Genomic DNA, 19546 nt, shown 5'->3' on the forward strand with positions numbered 1-19546 from the left:
TAAGGCCTTTTAGAGGCTGTGTGGTCAACTGCTTTTAATGCTAGTGCACTGCATGCTTTCTTTGCATGTGGAAGAAGTGTTAACAACAGGGTCCCTATGCTTTCTTGCCTCTATACTTTCCACCATCTCCTTTCAACTCTTTTGCAGTCATTCACTGGTCTTACACAGTACCCTGTCTTCTGAGTCTCTGATCTCAGGGGTCTTTAGGAACCGCCCCAAAGGAGAAAATCTCTCTTCGGTGAGATTTTTCTTTGTTTGCAAATTGTATGCAGTAAAATCACAATCGTGCTTAGAGTTGTGTTTTTAAATTGACCAGTGAATCACAGCCACCTGTTTCTAGGGTATACTTGGTGTGGATCAGATCATCTACTGGAAGGTGCTTCTCTGACAGCGCTCAATGTAGATACTTGGGTGAAAAATGCTCACGTGCTCTTACATGCCCACATTCCCACAAAGGATGAGAGTGAGAGAGAGATGCTTTCCATGCCTGGGCAAATGGGAAAGGCCTCTGTGACATCATGTGATCTGGAAAAGCTGAATTGCAGGTGGAGTGGCCTTTCTTCCCAGAGAGCATGATGGTGGGGTAGCCCTTCTTAGAGAGAGAGCCTGATCCTCTCCACCGTGGGCCCCTCCCCATTACATGACACCACCTGCTCTGTGTAGCTGGATGGCAGATGAAAGGATCTGCACAGCAGCCGCATCTGGCAGTGGGATCCTAAGGCAGCTTTAGGAGTTGCAGAGGTATCACGCAAATTCACCTGGTAGGTCCCAAGCTGCAGGGGAGGTGGAGGAGCACTGGGGAGGCAGGAGAATCCCTTACCGGAGTCCTGCTCTGCCTGTGGTGGCCTTTACCGTTCTTTGTTTTCATCACATCATTTAAACTGCAGATGAAAGGGCAGTCAAATAATTTAGGTCTGTGGCTTCTTTTAGGACAGAACCAGGTTATTGTTATTATTTGTAAAGTTCCTTTACAAAAAATCTGAGGTTCCCTGTTCTGCAATTCAAATGTTTCCAGGGCAAAAGGGCACTATGTTGGGGGAAGCAGCACTTAAAATATAGCGGTGCCAAATACTTTCACACAAGGCAGAATTTCATTATAGCGAGCCATCACCTCCAGTTTTAGAAAACAAAAACCCTGTATCTCGTAACAATTAGAGTAAATGATCAGGAGCACAGAGACCTGAACTGGATTCTATTCTTCCCTTGGTCTAATCTTGCTTTGTTACCTAAGGCAAGTCAAATTCCTTTGGTCTCTGCTTTACTATTTCTAAAAATTGGTGTAGCCATCTAGCACTGTTATAACCCTTTAGAATCCTTACCTATGCGGGGTCCAGTTAAATAAGTGCTTATGCGGAATGGAGGGCTGATCTCATTTGGAAACGCCTGTGCCTCCTGTGGCAAAGACTGCTCTGAGCATCACAGAGGGCACTTAGGGCAAAGTTTATTCTAAGGACAACGCTTATGATCCGTGCTCCTCCCCAGGTGCTGGTTCTCCTGGCCTCCCCCAGCCAGGAAGACACACCTAGTTTAAGCTGAACGATATGACTAGTTTAAGCAGAAAGATATGACTCAGTCTTTACTCCCAGCGCTACGAACCTTGATGAACAGCGGGCGGCGGAACTGGATCCCGACATCTTGTTCAGACTCCATGTAGTAGAGATTGAAGGTCTCTTTGCAGGTCACCACTTCACCTTTGAAGCTCTTGCAGTCCCTGACAGTAAACTTTAGCTCCACATAAATGCGGGAGGCTGCCTCACCCCGATAAATCCAGTTGGTGCGAAGCCAGTGATCAGTGTCACCCTCGGAAAGTACACTGCAGTCCTGGTACATGTAGACTGGGGTACCGTTTATCATCTGCTGCACTTCACTCCACTGCTCCCAGGGTAAAAGAAAACATTTTTAGACAGATGTGAGAAACAAGTTTTGCTGCAAATATGACAAAATATGGCGTACAAGTATCTAAAGGGTGGGTTGAAGGAGGATGGAGCCAGGCTCTTTTCAATGGTTCCAAGTAACAGGACAAGGGGCAATGGGCACAAGTTAGAACACAGGAAGTTCCGTTCAAATACACGGAAACACTTCTTTACAGTGAGGGTGACAGAGCACTGGCACAGGCTGCCCAGGGAGGTTGTGGAGTCCCCTTCCCTGGAGATTTTCAAGACCCGCCTGGATGCAGTCCTGAGTAATGTGCTCTAGGCAATCCTGCTCTAGCAGGGGAGTTGGACTAGATGATCTCTAGAGGTCCCTTCGAACTCTGATAATTCTGTGATTCTGTGAAAATCTAGCCTAAAAGATCCATTCCCATATAGCATTCAGGGCTCAAAGCCTGAGCAAAAGCTGCATCTGGTCTAGAGCCCTGTATCTGCCTAAACTCTTTACACAGGGAGCAAAGAGGATACTGTAATTGGGACCTGATTTGTGACAAATTGAAGGGAACAGCAGTGCATGGACCCTTGCATGTCCCCTTCATCCTACATCAGTTCCAATCTTTTTCTTTCATACACTGTCTTATCTTAGACTGAGAAGCCCCACCACTCCCATGTATTGACCACTTCTCTCTACCACCATTTACATTCAAAGTGTAGAGTAGGAAGTATCAGATCACACTATTATCTGCCCCTGAAAATAGCGCACAGCACTTAGGAGTAAGAGAAGACATGGCCTGGCACAATGGGAAGGTCAGCTGCAGAAGGACTGTGCTAGAGCGTGCACTCATTAATTTGGAGTTCATGCTTCTTTAAGTGTGATATTTTGCAAACTCTGATTTAACTATTAGAACTCGGTTGATTTCCCTGACTTCATACTAGGTTCTGTTTTGTCCCCGGGCAAATAATGGCTGAGAGGAGGACATGGGCCCAGCTGGTTATAAAACCTCAGTATTTGGATGAATCCAATAGGGTTTGATACATATTTTAACACACACTTCTGCTGAATTTGATGTGGTTCTACTTTTGTTTCCTCACCACAGATCAGATACAAAATGCTAAAAATATTCACTTTTGAGTAAGTCACACATGAAAACTGAAAACTTGGAAAGCAGGGTTTTGTCCACAGGGAAAATAGCTTAGATCCTTTTCCCTCCTGTGCTAAGACTGCCTTTCTCATTATGATTTAAATTGAAACAAGTGCCCACATAGGTATTGGCACAAGTTTAAGCATCTTGGTTTTAAATCACACTCCAGGTTCAGATAAAATTTAAACAAGGCCTCAGTCTTTATATTACTGTAGGGGCTTGTCAAGTCTCAAGGGCTGAGCATGAGACTCACACATTTCTCCAGCACCACCACCTTCTGTATTCACAGCACAACCCTGTAGCCTCTCTCATAGCTTCTCATCTCACAGACCAGGTTACTCTGATAGTGGAATACAAGAGATGGACCCACCAAGTGCCAAAGGAGGCTCTGCTTTCATGCCACGACTTAGAGCACACCTCCTATACAGCCCCACTCTGAAAACTATCAGAGTTGCTTTCTCCAAGCTAGCAAGCCCTGCTGGTAGCACAAGCTCCTATCTGGCTGATTTCAGACATTTACCTAAGTGTATACTAGCAGTCTCCTCCCAGGAATTTCTGCAAATGGTATCTGTGTCTCCCTTCTTGTTACCCCACCCTCTTAATCTGATCCAGCTGGCATATAACTGCACCACACAGGATTTACACTTATTTCACTTACCGGAGGTCAAAGGTCTTAGGATAGCAAGAGAGAGAAATGGACTCATCAGTTCCAATTGATCAACCAGAAGAGGCAATCACTTAATCACCCTTGCACTATTTCATTGAAGAACTTCTGGAAAATGCTACATAACTGAATTTACAACACGTCCTGAATTAGATTGAAATAGAAGAAAAGAAGTTAGAAAGGAGAGTAAGAGCAAAGAAACTGCCAATGTTAGGACTGGCTTTTAGAAGCATTTTCCATGGGTGTCTGCCTCCACCAAGCTGATGGGAAATGCATAATTGCATTTGAAGGCCGAGAGTTAGACAAGTTTCCATTAGCAGTTTATCCTAAGGCAATGCCACAGACAAGTGTCACCAGAAAGCAATTTTTGCATGTCTCACCAAAAGACATAAGCTGTTGTGATGCATGTCCTGAATATACCATTTTCAAAACTTAAGTGATACAGAACCAAAATTTCATTTTCAATAGTGACAACTCTAGCAGAAAAATTTCCTTTAAACTCTACTACTGGAAAAAAATCCAACTGCTAACTCCTGTATTTCTTAGCTCAGCTCAGCTCAGCTTCTTCCAGACTGAGCTCTTCAGGGCAAAGATGCTTAGCAGAGACTATTGCACAGTTTCATATGCAGTGTGGTGCAAAGGAATAACAAGGGAGTCAGACTTGGTTTTGCTAGACTCTACTGCTGATGGGTAAAGGAAGTTAAATGAGGAAATTATTTATGCTAACAATACAGAACTATTGTTAAATATGCTTGTGACTTCTTTTTCATTATTCAGTGAAGCTTTTAAATTCAAAGTAGTAGAGGAAAACTGTTACATACAACACTTAATGAAAGGGTGATGAATCCAGAAGTTGCTAAGCAACTGTCTCACATCCTCAAAGAATCTGCTGCAAAATCAAAATGTATGCCTCAGATTTTTAATGTAATGTTCTTAATGACCATGTGTGGTAAAGTCTGGCTCGATCAATATGAATTACTTGGCTGTCCAGTTTGTCTGCCAATGACATTGAGTCAGCCTCCTTTGATAATACAACTTTCTACCCATTTTATTCCAGAACTATATCCTTACTCCAGTCATCAGTTTGGCCAGAGGATGGGAAACATTCTTCTAGGAGAACTGAGGGTCAGTGGGAGTCAGACTTCCTCACTTTGGCCGTGAGTGAACTGTGATTTTATGATGCTACAGAAAATTTTCTCATGAGATTCAGAATCATAGAAAGACTCAGGGTGGAAAGGACCCTTTGGAGATCATCTAGCAGATCACCCTGCTCCAAGCAAGCTAAAGAGTTCTTAAAAGGTTTAAATTTTATTCTTTAAAACTCTTTTAAAACTCATTTACATTTAAATTCTTGTTTAAGTTTAAACTGTCTTTAAACTAGTCTTTAAACTTTTAAAACCTTTTAGAATTCTTAAAAAGTTGCTAAGAAAACAAAAGCCGGTGCATTCAGGAGAGGGCCATAAATTAGGAGCTTGACTTTCTAAAAAGTCTAAGGATGTAACCATTGGATTTGAGAACAAAAGGGTGTTCTGTATTTCTCAGGAAGCCATATACTAACACAGGCACTTGGTTCCAGAGATTTGTTCTTGAAAGTCTTGGTCTAGTGATATAATACAGAGAAAATAATTCCAGCACAGCAATTAAGTCTTAAGTGAATGAATACGTCCAAGCAAAAGTACTATCTCAATAACCTCAGAACACTGCAAGTTTGGGAAAAAGGAAGCCAGCTTTCCTCCTATTGCTAGGTTGGTTTAAATAGAAAGAGAGCAGTGGTGGAGATGAGCTGTCTTTATGAAGGCAGTTCAGAATGACTTGAATGACAATCTGGAAGGGCGCCAGTAGGTATTTGTAGTAAACAGTATTGGCTTGGGCTGCCTTGTGAGTAAAGATCCAAAGGTAAGATAAGGTACATGCCTTTTAATATCTGCCTTGATCGACTCTGAATTGATTATACAGTTTGAAGCTCTGAAGCCTAAGGAAGGCTTACTTTGATTTTTCTATAAATGAGCCTTCTCTAGGTTAGTCTGTGTCAAGGAGCCTATCTAGGACAACCTGTGATTCCCCCATCCATCTGTGGGCTACTCTTCCTATGATCTGCCATAAGGTATAAGATGGAAACAGAGACAGTTCGGGTGTCTTCTTGAAGCTACCCTCTCAGGCTCTGCAGGCATCAATAGAGCAGTCTCTTTTGGTTTTAGCCTTTTTTATGTGGAAAAAAGCCCCAACAAACTTTTTATGATGACGAATACAAATTTGATCGTTGCTATTAAAGAGGTAGACTACCGGTGACAGAGGCAACAGACAGTGACAGTATTGCAAATCATTAGGCTCAGAAGAGCTTCTGGCTCACAACAGTAATGCTGTCTCCATCTCCAGCTTGCCAGGGACTTGCCCTGTCTCCTTTCAGATAAGAGCCTGCCTGCTGTGACCTGTATTTCATCTGCCTTCACAATAGCTTAGCACAGTGGCTTCCAATCTGTGGCCTGCAGACTGTGGGGAAAGGCATTGCACTACTTTCCAGAGACTTACAGAAGGCAAGCATCTCACCAATAGGCTTAAAGTTACTAATTTAAGATGCGTGTCTCCACTGGAAAAGTTATGAGTTCTTATACTGAAAACCAATAACTTGTTTAACTTTTGTTTAGACAGTTGCACTAAGATGAAAAGACCAGCTGAGTTAGTACAGCCAACTACAGTGTACCTGTGCTTAGCAAGTGCATCTCTTTCCTATTTAATTTGCAACAGAATTCAAGGTGCTATTTTAATCCATGGAATCTCTTCCTAAAGAAAAATTGCAGGGCCCCAAACCAGCAGTCTTTCTCAGCAGCGATACATCACTGGTATCCCAAACCTTTAACAACCTAGCAGAACATGCACCGCTGAATAGTTTCTATTTCCTTCCCCTGGCAGCACTTATGCCTTTGGAGTCTATTTCACTTTTGTATAGTAGCATTTGCATAGTACCATAAGAAAAAAAAATTTCCTGGAATAGATTCAGAGTTGAAGGCAGTTGTACATTACAGGTTCAGCTGTACTGCATTCTTAGCGTAGTGCCTCAGAGGAAAGACTGTGACAATAGAGTCATCTCGTTGATACCTGCCATGATAGGATGAACAGCTTCTCTTCAGCTAAAATACACTTCACAAAAACCTGTCAGTAGGTATAGCTAGACCAGCCAGTCAAAAATAGCAGCACCACAGTGGTGTTTTGACAGTATTCCAGAATGAAGATTCTGTGACCCTTCACTGAACGTTTCTCAATACTCTTGCAAGTTCTTTTGCTGGTGTGGAAGACAATTTAGATGATGATGATGACAGAAGCGCGGTGACGTCTAGACACTTAACTTCATGAGTCCTCTAACTCTAGATCTGAGAACAGCAAAGAGGCTGCTTTTATTTCTTTGATCTTTTGGCAATGGTCAGGAAGGTTTGATTTCATCACATCATCATGGAGTCTTTGACACAACTGAACATGCAAGTGATGTTTACTTGTCTACAGTATCTCTTTCTGGGTGGGATGATATATTTTTCCCCACAATGATCCATTGATTATTTTTAGGGAGGAGCAACTGCATTATGTAATTAGTTGTCCTTTAGGGCACTAGCACACAGGTCTCCATCCCACCTATCTCCTTCCAATTTAACTTGTACTCAGGTTCTTACGGGAAGATAAGGTGCTAATGTGAGCCACAGAGCTCCTGCGCATTGATTACAAAACCTGTTTATCAAACCCAGGTTCTGCTGTCTGCTCATTCTCTGTACTGTCTGGCCACATTAAGGTCTTGCATGAAAACAGTTCTGGTCACAACAGATGCTATTAGGTGAGGGATAATGATACTGTAGTCCAACATTTCACCTAGGTATTTTGGAACACTTGTTTCATATATACCTATTTTGCTAAGACCCACTGACAATACCAATAACTACAAAAAGGACAGGAGTGGAAAATTAGATGGTGCATCTTAAAAGTTTGGAGTTCTTGGCTAAAGTTGTATTACCAGTAAAGCAAATGTTAGCTCTCATGTTATTTTTGCATTACATTGTACATTGCACAGGAGCCACTGTAAATGGAAGTGATTTTTTTTTTCAAGGCAAAGGGCTTTGTATGGTGTGAGTTATGGTTTTGTATGTTGTGTCAAATATACTTCCAGTATTTACAGAGAACCTGGGAAATTACTCTGATGGCGATGGGCAATACTTGCTCTGTTTGCATAGGTTCCTTTTAAAGATGAGTGATAGATCAGGTGGAATCCCACACAGGAATGGGGTAATTGTGCCTTTTCTTTTGGATGATCAAACCTGCCTGGAGAAAAGAAGCTGCAGGAAATGGCAGCATGAAATTCACAGTGAGGAGCTGGCAGGCTTCAGGTCAAGCACAGAGAAGCCAGGAACTAGGCCTTAGAAGCAACAGAAATAACCTTCCAAGAAATCAGAGGGAATAGGCACATTTTTCTGCAACTCTGCCTCTGAGATGCTAAGAATCGTACTTCAAAGTATAGGTCCATCCAGAAGGACACAGCAGGCAACAAAAGATATAAAGCCTTTCCTTTCTAACCTGCCTGCCTGCAAACTCACCAGTATTTTGGTTGGTATTATAATAAAAGTTATTTTGGGGTTTTGGTGTTTTTTTTTTGTTTTTGTTTTTTTGTTTTTTTTTACTTTAAATAGCCTGTTAGTCTTCTCCAAGGCCCTTGCTATATGGGCAGACTCATCTGAAAGCTCCATCTGACTTGTGGTGCTTTTGTGTTGACGTGAGGAAGTTCAGTGAACCTTGTCCACTCTCATTCAACATCTATAAAAGGGTGAATCAGCTTCCTGAAGCTGCTAGGCAACAGTGCTGTCATCCCTGTAGTGCCTGAGCAGCCGTGGTGTTGCATGTCATGGTTGTACAGCATCTTCGCATTGGCTCAGTCTTTTCTGCCCTTCAGGTCACAACGCTGAGTTCACTAGCTGAGATTGCTACTTGGATCTGTGGCAGTGAATTCATCCTCAGCTACCTGGCTGGCGGCTCATGCAATCTGGCCTACAGTACAGTTATTAATTTACACTTCCTCTCATCTCACTTTTTTACTTCCCCCTGTTACCCCTCTGTGTAAAGTAAAGTATATCTGGATATGCATAACATTTATTTTTTTTTTTACTTCTCTCCCAAATCCATGCAAAATAACTAATTTTCACTTAACAGAATATCATCAAGTACCTCCACCAGTCTGCATATCAACAGCAGCAGGACATGTCAGGATATGACCGTGAAGCCAGAGCTGTTCCCATTTCCAGTTAGTTGTTGACTTTACTAGGCATTTGTCCCTTATTTCTATACAGATCCTGTTCCCTTGGAAGAGCTTATACCCTATTCCTAATACTTAAATTGAGAGCAGGCTGAGGTATATACTGCTACTCTATTCCAAGTCCAGAGGTGATGACATCCCTTTGAGTTAGATCTTAAAGGACATGCATTGTCAACAGTTGTGGGAAGAGATGCACACAATAGCATTTCTGACAGTTATTTTTCACACCGCCTTCGGGTGCTACAAAAAGATGATTGGCTGAGGCTTGTTCCAGGTAAGACTGTCTGAGTAATATACCAAGAAGTCTGATTAAGTGAACTGCCTAGGTTTAATGAAATAGGAGTGCTGCGCTGGAATCACTTGCAGGTTGAGAGCTGTGTGGCCCACAACACGTTTCCTTCATGACGAATAGAATAGAATAGAATAGAATAGAATAGAATAGAATAGAATAGAATAGAATAGAATAGAATAGAATAGAATAGAATAGAATATTTCAGTTGGAAGGGACCTACAACAATCATCTAGTCCAACTGCCTGACCAATTCAGGGCTGACCAAGTTAAAGCATGTTATTAAGGGCATTTTCCAAATGCCTCTTAAACACTGACAGGCGTGGGGCATCAATCACCTCTCTAGGAAGCCTGTTCCAGTGTTTGACAACCATCTAAGTAAAGAAGTCAAGTTGCAGCTTTGGACCATTCCCACGCTTCCTATCACTGGATCCCAGGGAGAAGAGATCAGCACCTCCCTCTCCACTTCGCCTCCTCAGGAAGCTGTAGAGAACAATAAGGTCACCCCTCAGCCTCCTTTTCTCCAAACTATACAAGCCCAGAGTCCTTGACAGCTCCTCATAGGCCATTCCCTTCAACCCTTTCACGACCTTTGTTGCCCTCCTCTGGACACGTTCAAGGACCTTCCCATCCTTAAACTGTGGGGCCCAGAACTGCACACAACACTCCAGGTGAGGCTGCACCAACACTGAATACAGCAGGATGATCATCTCTTTTGACCAGCTGGTGATGCTGTGTTTGATGCACCCCAGGATGTGGTTTGGCCTCTTGGCTGCCAGGGCACACTGCTGACTCCTGTTGAGCCTGCTGCCCACCAGCACCCCCAGGTCCCTTTCTGCAGGGCTGCTTTCCAGCCACTCCTCTCCCAATTTATACTTGTGCCCAGCGTTGCTCCATCCCAGAAGCAGAATCCAGCATTTTGACTTGTTAAATTCCATCCCATTAATCATAGCCCAATGCTCCAATCTATCTAGATCCCTCTGCAAGGCCCCTTGTCCCTCCAGAGAGTCAACAGCACTTCCCAGTTTGGTACCATCAGCAGACTTGCTAATGGTGCATTCAACTCCTGCGACCAGGCCTATCTGTTTGAGCAGATGTGGTGGAAACAGAAACCAGCCATCAGCTGTTATTAACATCTAGGACCTCTTAGTCCAGTGGAACAGTATCTCGTCTTGCTAGAACCTGAAGGCATGTAAACATTATCGTGTGGTCAGTGATATAAAAGTTGCTGACAGGTCACAGGTACTTGATCTAGTCTACTACTTAAAGAAAATAACTGAGCACTGCAGAATTTGTACTATGCCTGGGATTTAATAGAAAAATAACAGTGTAAAAAAAAACTAAATCTGAGCACTGGGTTACTCAAATTGCATTCACATAGCTTCGGCAGCTGCTCTGTTCACAATCAGACCTCCTGTGAAACATGGGGTGCAGAACTACACAAGAAGTGGTTTTGGAACCACAATAGTTGCAGTTAGTGGCTATTTATGAATATCCTCTGGGATACATTAGGTCAATGGGACTAAATGCAGATCTTTAGTCCTGTGTGAAGGTATACTTTGGAAAAGTTGAGCACATCAGGTGCCATGTATACTGGGACACCTGGTAGAAAATTTGAAACTCATAGCAATGCCTTGAAGTATGTGTGGAAGCAAGCAAGAGTATGGAATAGGCAGAAAAAATTACGTCCTCCATCTCACCATGTATAGGAGACTGAGAACAATAGCCACATAGAAAGGAGACTAAGAAAATCACCTACAAGCTTTAATAATACTATGATCCATGCAGGAATATCATTTAGGAAAAATAAGCTCCATAAACCAGCTACCAGTTGAGAACTGAGCATTTCTGAACATTTAGTATGTAATAAATATGACACAGGTTGGCAATTAGTGGCAGTAGCAGAGTTCATGTGATTCCTGAAATAATAGATAACCAATTTAAAAACAAAGTTACTGTGAGAAAGGACAATTTTACAAGCAAAGACAGCTTTAGAACTGGTGAAAACATGCCTCCCAAAAAACCACACTGGCTAAAAAAGAATAAAGTGTGTTAAACTTACAATCCATTCAACAGCATAGAGACAGCAAGTCATATCGAGAGGCCCAGTATGCAGCATCCAACAGTACAAAGGGCTTAGAACTTAAGTAGTCACATATACTCATGAAAGTATGACTGGATTATGCAAATGCTATTCACACACACACACAAGAAATTGGAAATAGTGGACAAAAGGAAAATTTCAAGATAGGCCCACAAGCTAGGGGTGAAATAATCACAGCAACTAAAGAAAAATACTGGATTGCCCAATAGGTTGTATCATAGGCCTCCACAAACTGATTCAGAAAATCCATGGGAATAGATATTACAGAGTTCAAAACATTAAATCAGGTAAAACTGGAAGGACCTTTTGTGCCTGGGCTAAAAATGCAAGCTTAGAACGCTAATGAAAAAAACAATGCAAAACTATCATGTAAACACAGAAAGATTTAGGTGGGAAGGGACCTTCGGGTCTCTACGCCAATCCCCTGCTCACAGGAAGGCTAACTTCAAAGTTAGGCTAGGTTGCTCAGGGCCTGGTCTATTAAAGAAAAAGGGGAAGAGGATAACATGACTCCTCATCACCATCTGTTCAAAGCTGATGCAATTATACATGGAAGCAAAATAGAGATAACTTTTTATAATGTTATTTTACAAGCTGCCAAGAAGCAACCATAGTATGCCTGGTAACTGAATTTGTTGGCGATAGCATTTGAGAAGTCCTTTTCAGACAGTTTCAGTGATTTTTTAAATCAATTGAAGTAGCCAGGCTATTTGTGCAGAATGGGGAGCCTTAAAGAAATGTCAGAGGAAGTAAATTCCAGACTCCTGATACTTTCAAAGTGATCATCATTCACTCTCTAACATTTGTTAAAAGACAGGAATCTACCACTACTACTGAAATACACCTCCCCATGCCCAACTGGTATTGCTATCTCAAAAGTTCAAAGACAAAAAAATTACCAAGGATTTTGTTAGATGATGGGAGGGTGGGGGTGGTAAGGAAGATAAGAAAGTGATTATAGGAACTACAGTCTGCATTTTTAAGGGCCTAGTGTGGTGCGTTGACCCTGGCTGGATGCCAGGCGACCACCAAAGCTGCTCTATCACTCCCCCTCCTCAGCTGGAGAGGGGAGAGAACATATAATGAAAGGCTCATGGGTTGAGATAAGGACAGGGAGAGATCACTCACTAATTACTGTCATGGGCAAAACAGACTTGACTTGGGGAAATTAGTTTAATTTATTACCAATCAAATCAGAGTATTATAATGAGAAATAAAACCAAATCTTAAAACACCTTCTCCCCACCCCTCCCTTCTTCCCAGGCTTAACTTCACTCCCAAATTCTCGACCTCCTACCCCTGAGCGGTGCAGGGGGACAGGGAATGGGGGTTGTGGTCAGTTCATCACACATGGTCTCTGCCACTCCCTCCTCAGGGGGAGCAGTCCTCACACTCTTCCCCTTTTCCAGCATGGGGTCCCTCCCACAGGAGACAGTCCTCCATGAACTTCTCCAAACTGAGTCTTTCCCACAGGCTGCAGTTCACTAACTGCTCCAGCATGGGTCCCTTCCAAGAGGTGCAGTTCTTCAGGAACAGACTGCTCCAGTGTGGGTCCCACATGGGGTCACAGGTCCTGCCAGCAAACCTGCTCCAGCATTGGCTCCTCTCTCCTGCCAGGAGCCTGCTCCAGCACAGGCTTCCCACAGGGTCACAGCCTCCTTCAGGCATCCACCTGCCCTGGCATGGGCTCCTCGACGGGCTGCAGGTGGATATCTGCTCCACCATTAATGCCTATGGGCTGCAGGGGGACAGCCTGCCTCACCAGGGTCTTCACCACAGGCTGCAGGGCGATCTCTGCTCTGGCATCTGGAGCACCTCCTCCCCCTCCTTCTTCACTGACCTTGGTGTCCGCAGAGTTTTTTCTCTCACATTTTATCCTCTCTCCAGCTGCCATTGTTGCGCAGCAACTTTTCCCTCTTAAATATGTTATTCCAGAGGCACTACCACCATCGCTGATGGGCTTTCTGTGGCCAGCAGCAGGTCCACCATGGAACCGGCTGGCGTTGGCTCTGTCAGACATAGGGGAAGCTTCTAGCAGCTTCTCACAGAAGCCACCCCGACCCTCCCCCCACCTCTGGCTACCAAAACTTTGCCATGCAAAACCAATACACCTAGTTTTCAATAGCAGACTAAAATGAATGAAACCCTTTCTAAACAGCTACTGCAAAGCTAGCTAGCACAAACCTTTTAGCAAAAAAACTTCTACAGACACTTTAATAATTAAAGTACACTTTGACTTAAAGAATATCTTTAAGCTTAGACAAGATTTCACTGCCAGTCAATGTACTCTAAAAGTCCAGAAGAATGAAGCATGCTATCCAAAACTGACTGGTATACAGCTTGGTGTTCTTAGGCTGAGCATGTGTTAATAGAAGCATTGTCTATGTTGGATACAGACCATGTCTGACCATGAAACAACCACACATGGCAGTCCACTTCATCCATTGTCATTGGCTAAAAGTGAGGAGAAAACAGAGGTGTGATTCTGCCTCCACAGAATTATCCAACCTCTTCTGGGCTATGCCTCAGAGACCTTGTCCATATACAGCATGAACATTCCTCACAGCAAATTCCTCCTCTGTGTGATAAGCATATTGACACAAATCCAGATCACAGATGGGAGATCTCTGGCATCTGAGGTTAGGTACAAGTAGCATTGTTACATGAAATATACCCTTCAAATCTGTATGCAATACAGCTCAGGTGTTTCCAGCCTGTTACTAACCAAGCTAGTCAGACTATTCAGTATTAATCTTAGTTCTTTTGTGTCAAAAAAGTGTTATGAATTAATCTCAGTTCTCTTCCGAACATATTTACTTCTTCATCTTGGAAGAATCGTTTCAGAAACAGTTGTTCAAAGTTCTGATTCCAAGAGAATCGCCCATTGTTCCCTTTTTGCTTGTGGCAATTTGTCAGCCTTCCACCTAACAGTTATTGGGAAATGACGTAATTAGACAAACCCCTGCAAGAGTTGCTCATCAGAAGTCAATGAATCTATTCTTCATCCTCTGTGAGTTTATCAGTCATCAGTATCCTGATCTATTAGTTTAGATTGCTCTCAGGCCATGTTTTCCATCATCTTCTACAATTCCCAGTTACAACTACTGTATTTTAAATATACATATTTTAAAAAGCAGATGTGGCACAAGCAGAACGGTACACCAGCTCCTAGCACTGCTGTGAACCTATCGTGCAAAAATCAGATATTCTGTAACAAAGGTTTTGTCTTCTTTCTACCAGATTATTTTTGGAATGCACTTTCCAGTGGTTTCCCCCAATCTCTTCAAGGGGCAGATTTCATCCTGAACATGCCTGCAGCCTAGTATTGGGTTAAAATTGCCACACAGACAGTCGATGGGGAAAACAAAGGGAACAATGGGCAAAACATGATCTACATTTATGTCTCATCAGGGCATCTGTTTTGAGTAGGGTATAATAATAATAATAATAATAACCAAACCAGCTGTACGAATGAAACAAATGCAGTTATGCCAGTATAGGAGAACCTCACTGTCTGGCTCCAGTTCACCCAGCAAGACTACCAGGAGTAGGAGGAGGCTGGGGTGAACTTAAACCAGCCACAGTGCATTACGGAGGAAAGTTATGAAAATGAGTTAGGAACAGGCTGAATCCAGGTCTACTTTATAAGCAGCAAGGGTAAAGACTCCTTCTCCATAGGAGAGCTTGGGGCTTGCTGTTAAGATATGAGCATGGATGAGGCACTGGGACTATATATTAACATATGTCCTTCTAACTACTGCAGCGTAGTCCCTGAATTCCCTTCTCTTTGTGCCTTCCTTCTACCACTCCCATAGTGCCTCTGTTACAAAGGAAACCATCTTCGATAATGTAGGTTGTGACACTAGACGGACTGCTCAACTGTACTCCATACAAAATAGCTGTACTTGGACAAAAATAGCTGAGAGCTCAGCTGTCTTTTGGGGTCCAATTTTGCAGTGGATTCAGGAGTAGATTTTGAAGCACTTCCATCAACTCGATTTGACAGTCATGAAACAAATGGAAATGCCTCTCTCATTATCAGCTGTTTGAGCCAAATACAACTTTAGGGCTGGGTGTAAGGTCCTAGAAACTTGCAGCCCACCCAGTAGGCCAGATTGCTGACCCATGAGTTAACAGTTATTTCTTCAGTCAGCTGCTGAGTTAAAAAATGTGTAACTGAATCATTCAGTTCAGTACTCAAGAGGGAAAAAGACAGAACAACCCTAAACAGACAAAGATTCTAAATTCTTAAGAGACTTGGACACAGAAATACTTCTGCTATGGCTAATTGCCCGGAAAAGGAGACATAAGATGTATTTGTAATGTGTTAGGGTGAAAAACTGGGTGATGATTTGACTTTTTCCCTTTTTTCCCTTAAGTTTTATTACTTCATGGAAACAATGTATTTCAAGAACACGTTTAATCACAGAGAGCTACTGGAAGTCAACAGGCATCAGAAGAGCTACTGGAAGTCAATGAGGCATTAGACCTCAAACAGCCGGCAAGCAGGTGAAGCTGCAGAGGTGAAAGGGCTGCAAGGGAGAGAGACTTACAAAGCATACAATGTCCAGGAAAGGGTGGAGCTGCAGAAGCCCGATTTTGGGCGGCAGGATGAAATTTCAGCTCAGATTATGCTTTTCCATCATTTAGTACTCCCGGTGGCTCCCCTTCCTTGACCGTGTGTACTCACCCCTACTTCTGGAGGGTCTGGAAGCCAGCCCAGTTCACCCTGCGCAGTGCGTGTGTCGAGCAGATCCACTGAAAAACAGAAGGGTGGGGAGAAAATATAATCAATGAGCCAACTCATACGGCCCATGGAATGGCTTCATCCTTGTTCTATCACAGAAGACAAAGCCTGCACTTGCTCTTTCAGCCCACAGCCCCATAGCCTGTGTGACCTTTTACCTTCAAAAGCATGGCTAGAGGAAGGATGGGAAGATACAAGATGCCGCAGCAGTTCAGGAGTTAAAAAGTTTTCCTCATATAAAAGAACCCCTTTGCTTCCACCCTCCTCTCAAGTAACACGCACGCACCCACCCCCAAAACAATGCAACCCTGACAAATTTTTGCTTCCTAAAGCTGCCGCAAAATGGGAGCAGGATGCTGAAGCCTATTGAAATGGGAACCCAGCATTAGCAGCTGAACACCTCTTTGCTTGGAACAGGAAGGCAGCAGACAAAATGAATGAAGAGGCAGGCGATCAAACAAATTACCAACACAAAAGATCAATCAGTGTCGCCTAGAGGTACTATTCAGTGCTTGAAACACAGTGGGAAACTACAGAGGCAGTGTGAAGTTGTAGAAGGGACTTTCCACCTTCACAGTACCCAGGAGCCGTGAGATGCATCCGTTGCTCAGATTGCTGGGCCCTCTACCTCCGACGCAGGCTGCCCACCATCTGATGATGGCCTGGAAATCATTCCACTCTCTCCCCACCACGACTGTTTTAGCCGTGATAGCAAGAGAATAAGGGCTTCCATGGCATAGCATTCCTACCTTTTCCAGAATTGCGATGCATGGCTGTGTTAAGCCTGGGCTCCCCGAGTCATGTGACAAAGGAGAAATTCAGCAGTACGTTTGTTTTTAGCCCTCAAAGAAACTTGAAAATGTGATCGGAGTTTGCCCTCAAGTCTTGATCGGAAGAGAAATTAAAAATGTATCACTTAGTAGGCAAAGAGGGAGAAGGGAGAGGAGTTGGAATAAGTCGTACCACTGGATGTGCAGCTTTGTGCCTGCCGTTGGGTCTGCCGGTGCTGCCAGGACAGACTGCTGGTTTCGGTGCACCTATGGCAGCCCCACTTTGGGAACAGAGGAAACAGGAAAAATTCCTTAGATTCCCTTTTAGATTCCTGTGGGTGTATTCAGAGGGGTCATTTCTAAACACCTCAGAAAAGAATTTGGGGGTGAAAGACAGGAGGGGGTAAATATTTAAATGGTATTTAAATAACCAGATTTCCTCCCCCTCATCTGACTGCTTTACAAATACTGCCTGCCAACTACAAGTAATAGAGTGTAAAGTGCAGATCAGCAAGAATCCTGTGGAATGAGGAAGCAGGCTGTGGGCCCAGAATCGGAGATAAGAGGGATTGCACTGCTGTTTTCACCTCTGAAACACCCTTTCAGGATTGGGAGAAGGGAAAAGCAGGAATCCAGGTTTTGCAAGTTCGCGGTGTTCACAACATGGTCATATGGCAAAACCTTCCTAGCCACAGACTCCCTGTCCAGACAAGGCTCCTCACTCACTTCTCTCCTGCTCTCAATCTCTCTATTTGAGATACTATTCTTGTGTTGTTGGCTCCAAAAATTCTCAGGGTGAGGTAGCCTGTCCTTCCAGAACCGTCACCCAGATAATATCTACCCCACTCTTCAGGCCTGAAGTAGTGATGTGGAAGCGAGAGGGGCTGAATGGCAAGTTCTAGCAGAGCAAGAGAAAAGGTACTTGGCAGCGGCCGGGATGGGAACCTTGCCGAGCCCATGTGCCATGCCACTGCACCGCCACCAGCGGCTCCTTCAGCTGCCAAGTGGCCATTGGAGGGGGTGAAGTCCACTCTGAAAAAGTACTGCTCAAAGTGAAACCCACAACAGGGATCCTCCAAGGAAAGAAAGAATGAGTCAGCAAGACTCCAAGAGCACAGGGAGTACTCTGGGGCTACTAGCAATTTGGTCCAGAGCCTCATTGATAGGAAACTCACGTGGCTGTCCAGCCACATGGGAGGAGGTCTCCCCTAAAAGAAGAAAGACTTCAGATAAGAGACGATGTCAGGGAAAAGAGCTGTTCCCAGATAGATGCGTTAAGGAAGACTGGATCACAGACACAGCCCAAATGAGATGGCTGAGATAGGGGAGAAGCTGGCAGAGAAGTCCCTGAGTGGTACTGCCAACTACTGGTCACACACTTACCAGGGCCTGTGTGGAGCTACCTTAGATTACTTCTCACCTAGGCTGGCCTTCTCCACAATGTCTCCTAGCTGCATCCATGTAGCTGGATCCCTAATACAAATGTGCTTGTCAAGAACGCTTTAACAGAGCACGCAGCACTCGCAGAGTCTGAGATGAGCCCATGGCTGAACTGCCGGTTATGACTAAGTCCTCTCAATCGAGAGCCTGGAGCAGCAAAGGAGAGGCCTGTCCTTGGGATGGAAAAGCCCCAACACCTATTGCTGTGTGAAACAGAGACTAGAAGACTCTGGCAAGAATTAACTGCAGGAGGAGGTAGGGAACGGGACAGAGGTTTACTCTTCCTCACCTCTCTATTAAAATTCCCATTCCCTAGATGTTTCATAACCACCGTGCGACTGCCAAGATGGAAGGAAAAAAGATCACTACATCTAAATAAAAGGGACTAAGTGGAACAGAGAAGGGAAGCAAGGGAGTCTGAAGAGGTGGGAGAGGACATTGCAAAGCCCAGCTCTACCTGGTGAAAGAGACTGTCTCCCCTTCCAAGCCTCCAAAAAAAAAAAAAAGACTGACTGGTTGCTCACAAGGGTTAACTCCCAAGAGGGCTTCCCGAGGAAACTGCGGGGGTGTTGGGGGGGGGGAGAAACTTTCTGAGTTTGTGTTTAAACTTGTTATCTACAATGCTTGTGTTTAAGGCAAACAGAGGCAGAATTCTCTTGGATCACTGGATATGCGGAGGCATTTGTGCTTTAACTGGGAGGGGGCAGAGAGGGAGGGGGAGAACGTACCTGGTGTGCCAGTGAACTGAGCCACCAAGAGTCGGATGGAGTTTGCTGCTGGCCTTTGTCTCCCCCACACACCCACCTGCCCTCCCCAAACATCCCAGACACTCCAGCTCTTCCCGGGCCGCTCCGTGTTGTCCCTGCGGCCCCAAGCTGTGGGCCAGGACCTGCTCCCAGCCCCCCAGAGAGGTCCCCCTCTGCCTGCCCGCCCAAGCCCAACCCTCCCGGCGGAGGGACCAGCGCGGTCCCACGCTTACCTTCTTTCCCAGGCACCTCGGGAGGAAGGAGCGCCCCGCAGAGAAGCAGCCCGAGGGAGAGCTTGATCCCGCTGCTCCAGGTGCTCAGCTCCATGCCGGCCGGCGAGGGGGGCTGGCCGCCAGCCCCTGCCCGCTCTCCCGGCTCAGGCCTCCGAGCCGCGGCTCCTGCTCCCGGTGCATGAACCTCTCCCGCAGCCTCCTGACGGGAGCGCACACATTGCACAACCTCCCTGGCCTGGCCCACAGTTATGAT

General features: G+C 44.5%; 1 protein-coding gene across 1 annotated transcript in view; it reads right to left on the reverse strand.

The window, feature by feature from the left end:
* Positions 1 to 19387, reverse strand: part of EPHA1 (EPH receptor A1) — a gene marked incomplete at both ends in the record, with an annotated part of 36935 nt that extends 17548 nt beyond the window's left edge. Inside the window, 3 exons of the mRNA XM_082484328.1 lie at positions 1597 to 1872; positions 16048 to 16115; positions 19294 to 19387. Coding sequence (XP_082340454.1) covers positions 1597 to 1872; positions 16048 to 16115; positions 19294 to 19387 — 438 coding nt within the window. The remainder of the gene's footprint in view (positions 1 to 1596; positions 1873 to 16047; positions 16116 to 19293) is intronic.
* Between the last annotated feature and the right edge of the window lie 159 nt (positions 19388 to 19546).

Source organism: Vanellus vanellus (assembly GCF_965231255.1).
Source record: "Vanellus vanellus genome assembly, chromosome: 1".
Classification (NCBI taxonomy): Eukaryota; Metazoa; Chordata; class Aves; order Charadriiformes; family Charadriidae; genus Vanellus; species Vanellus vanellus.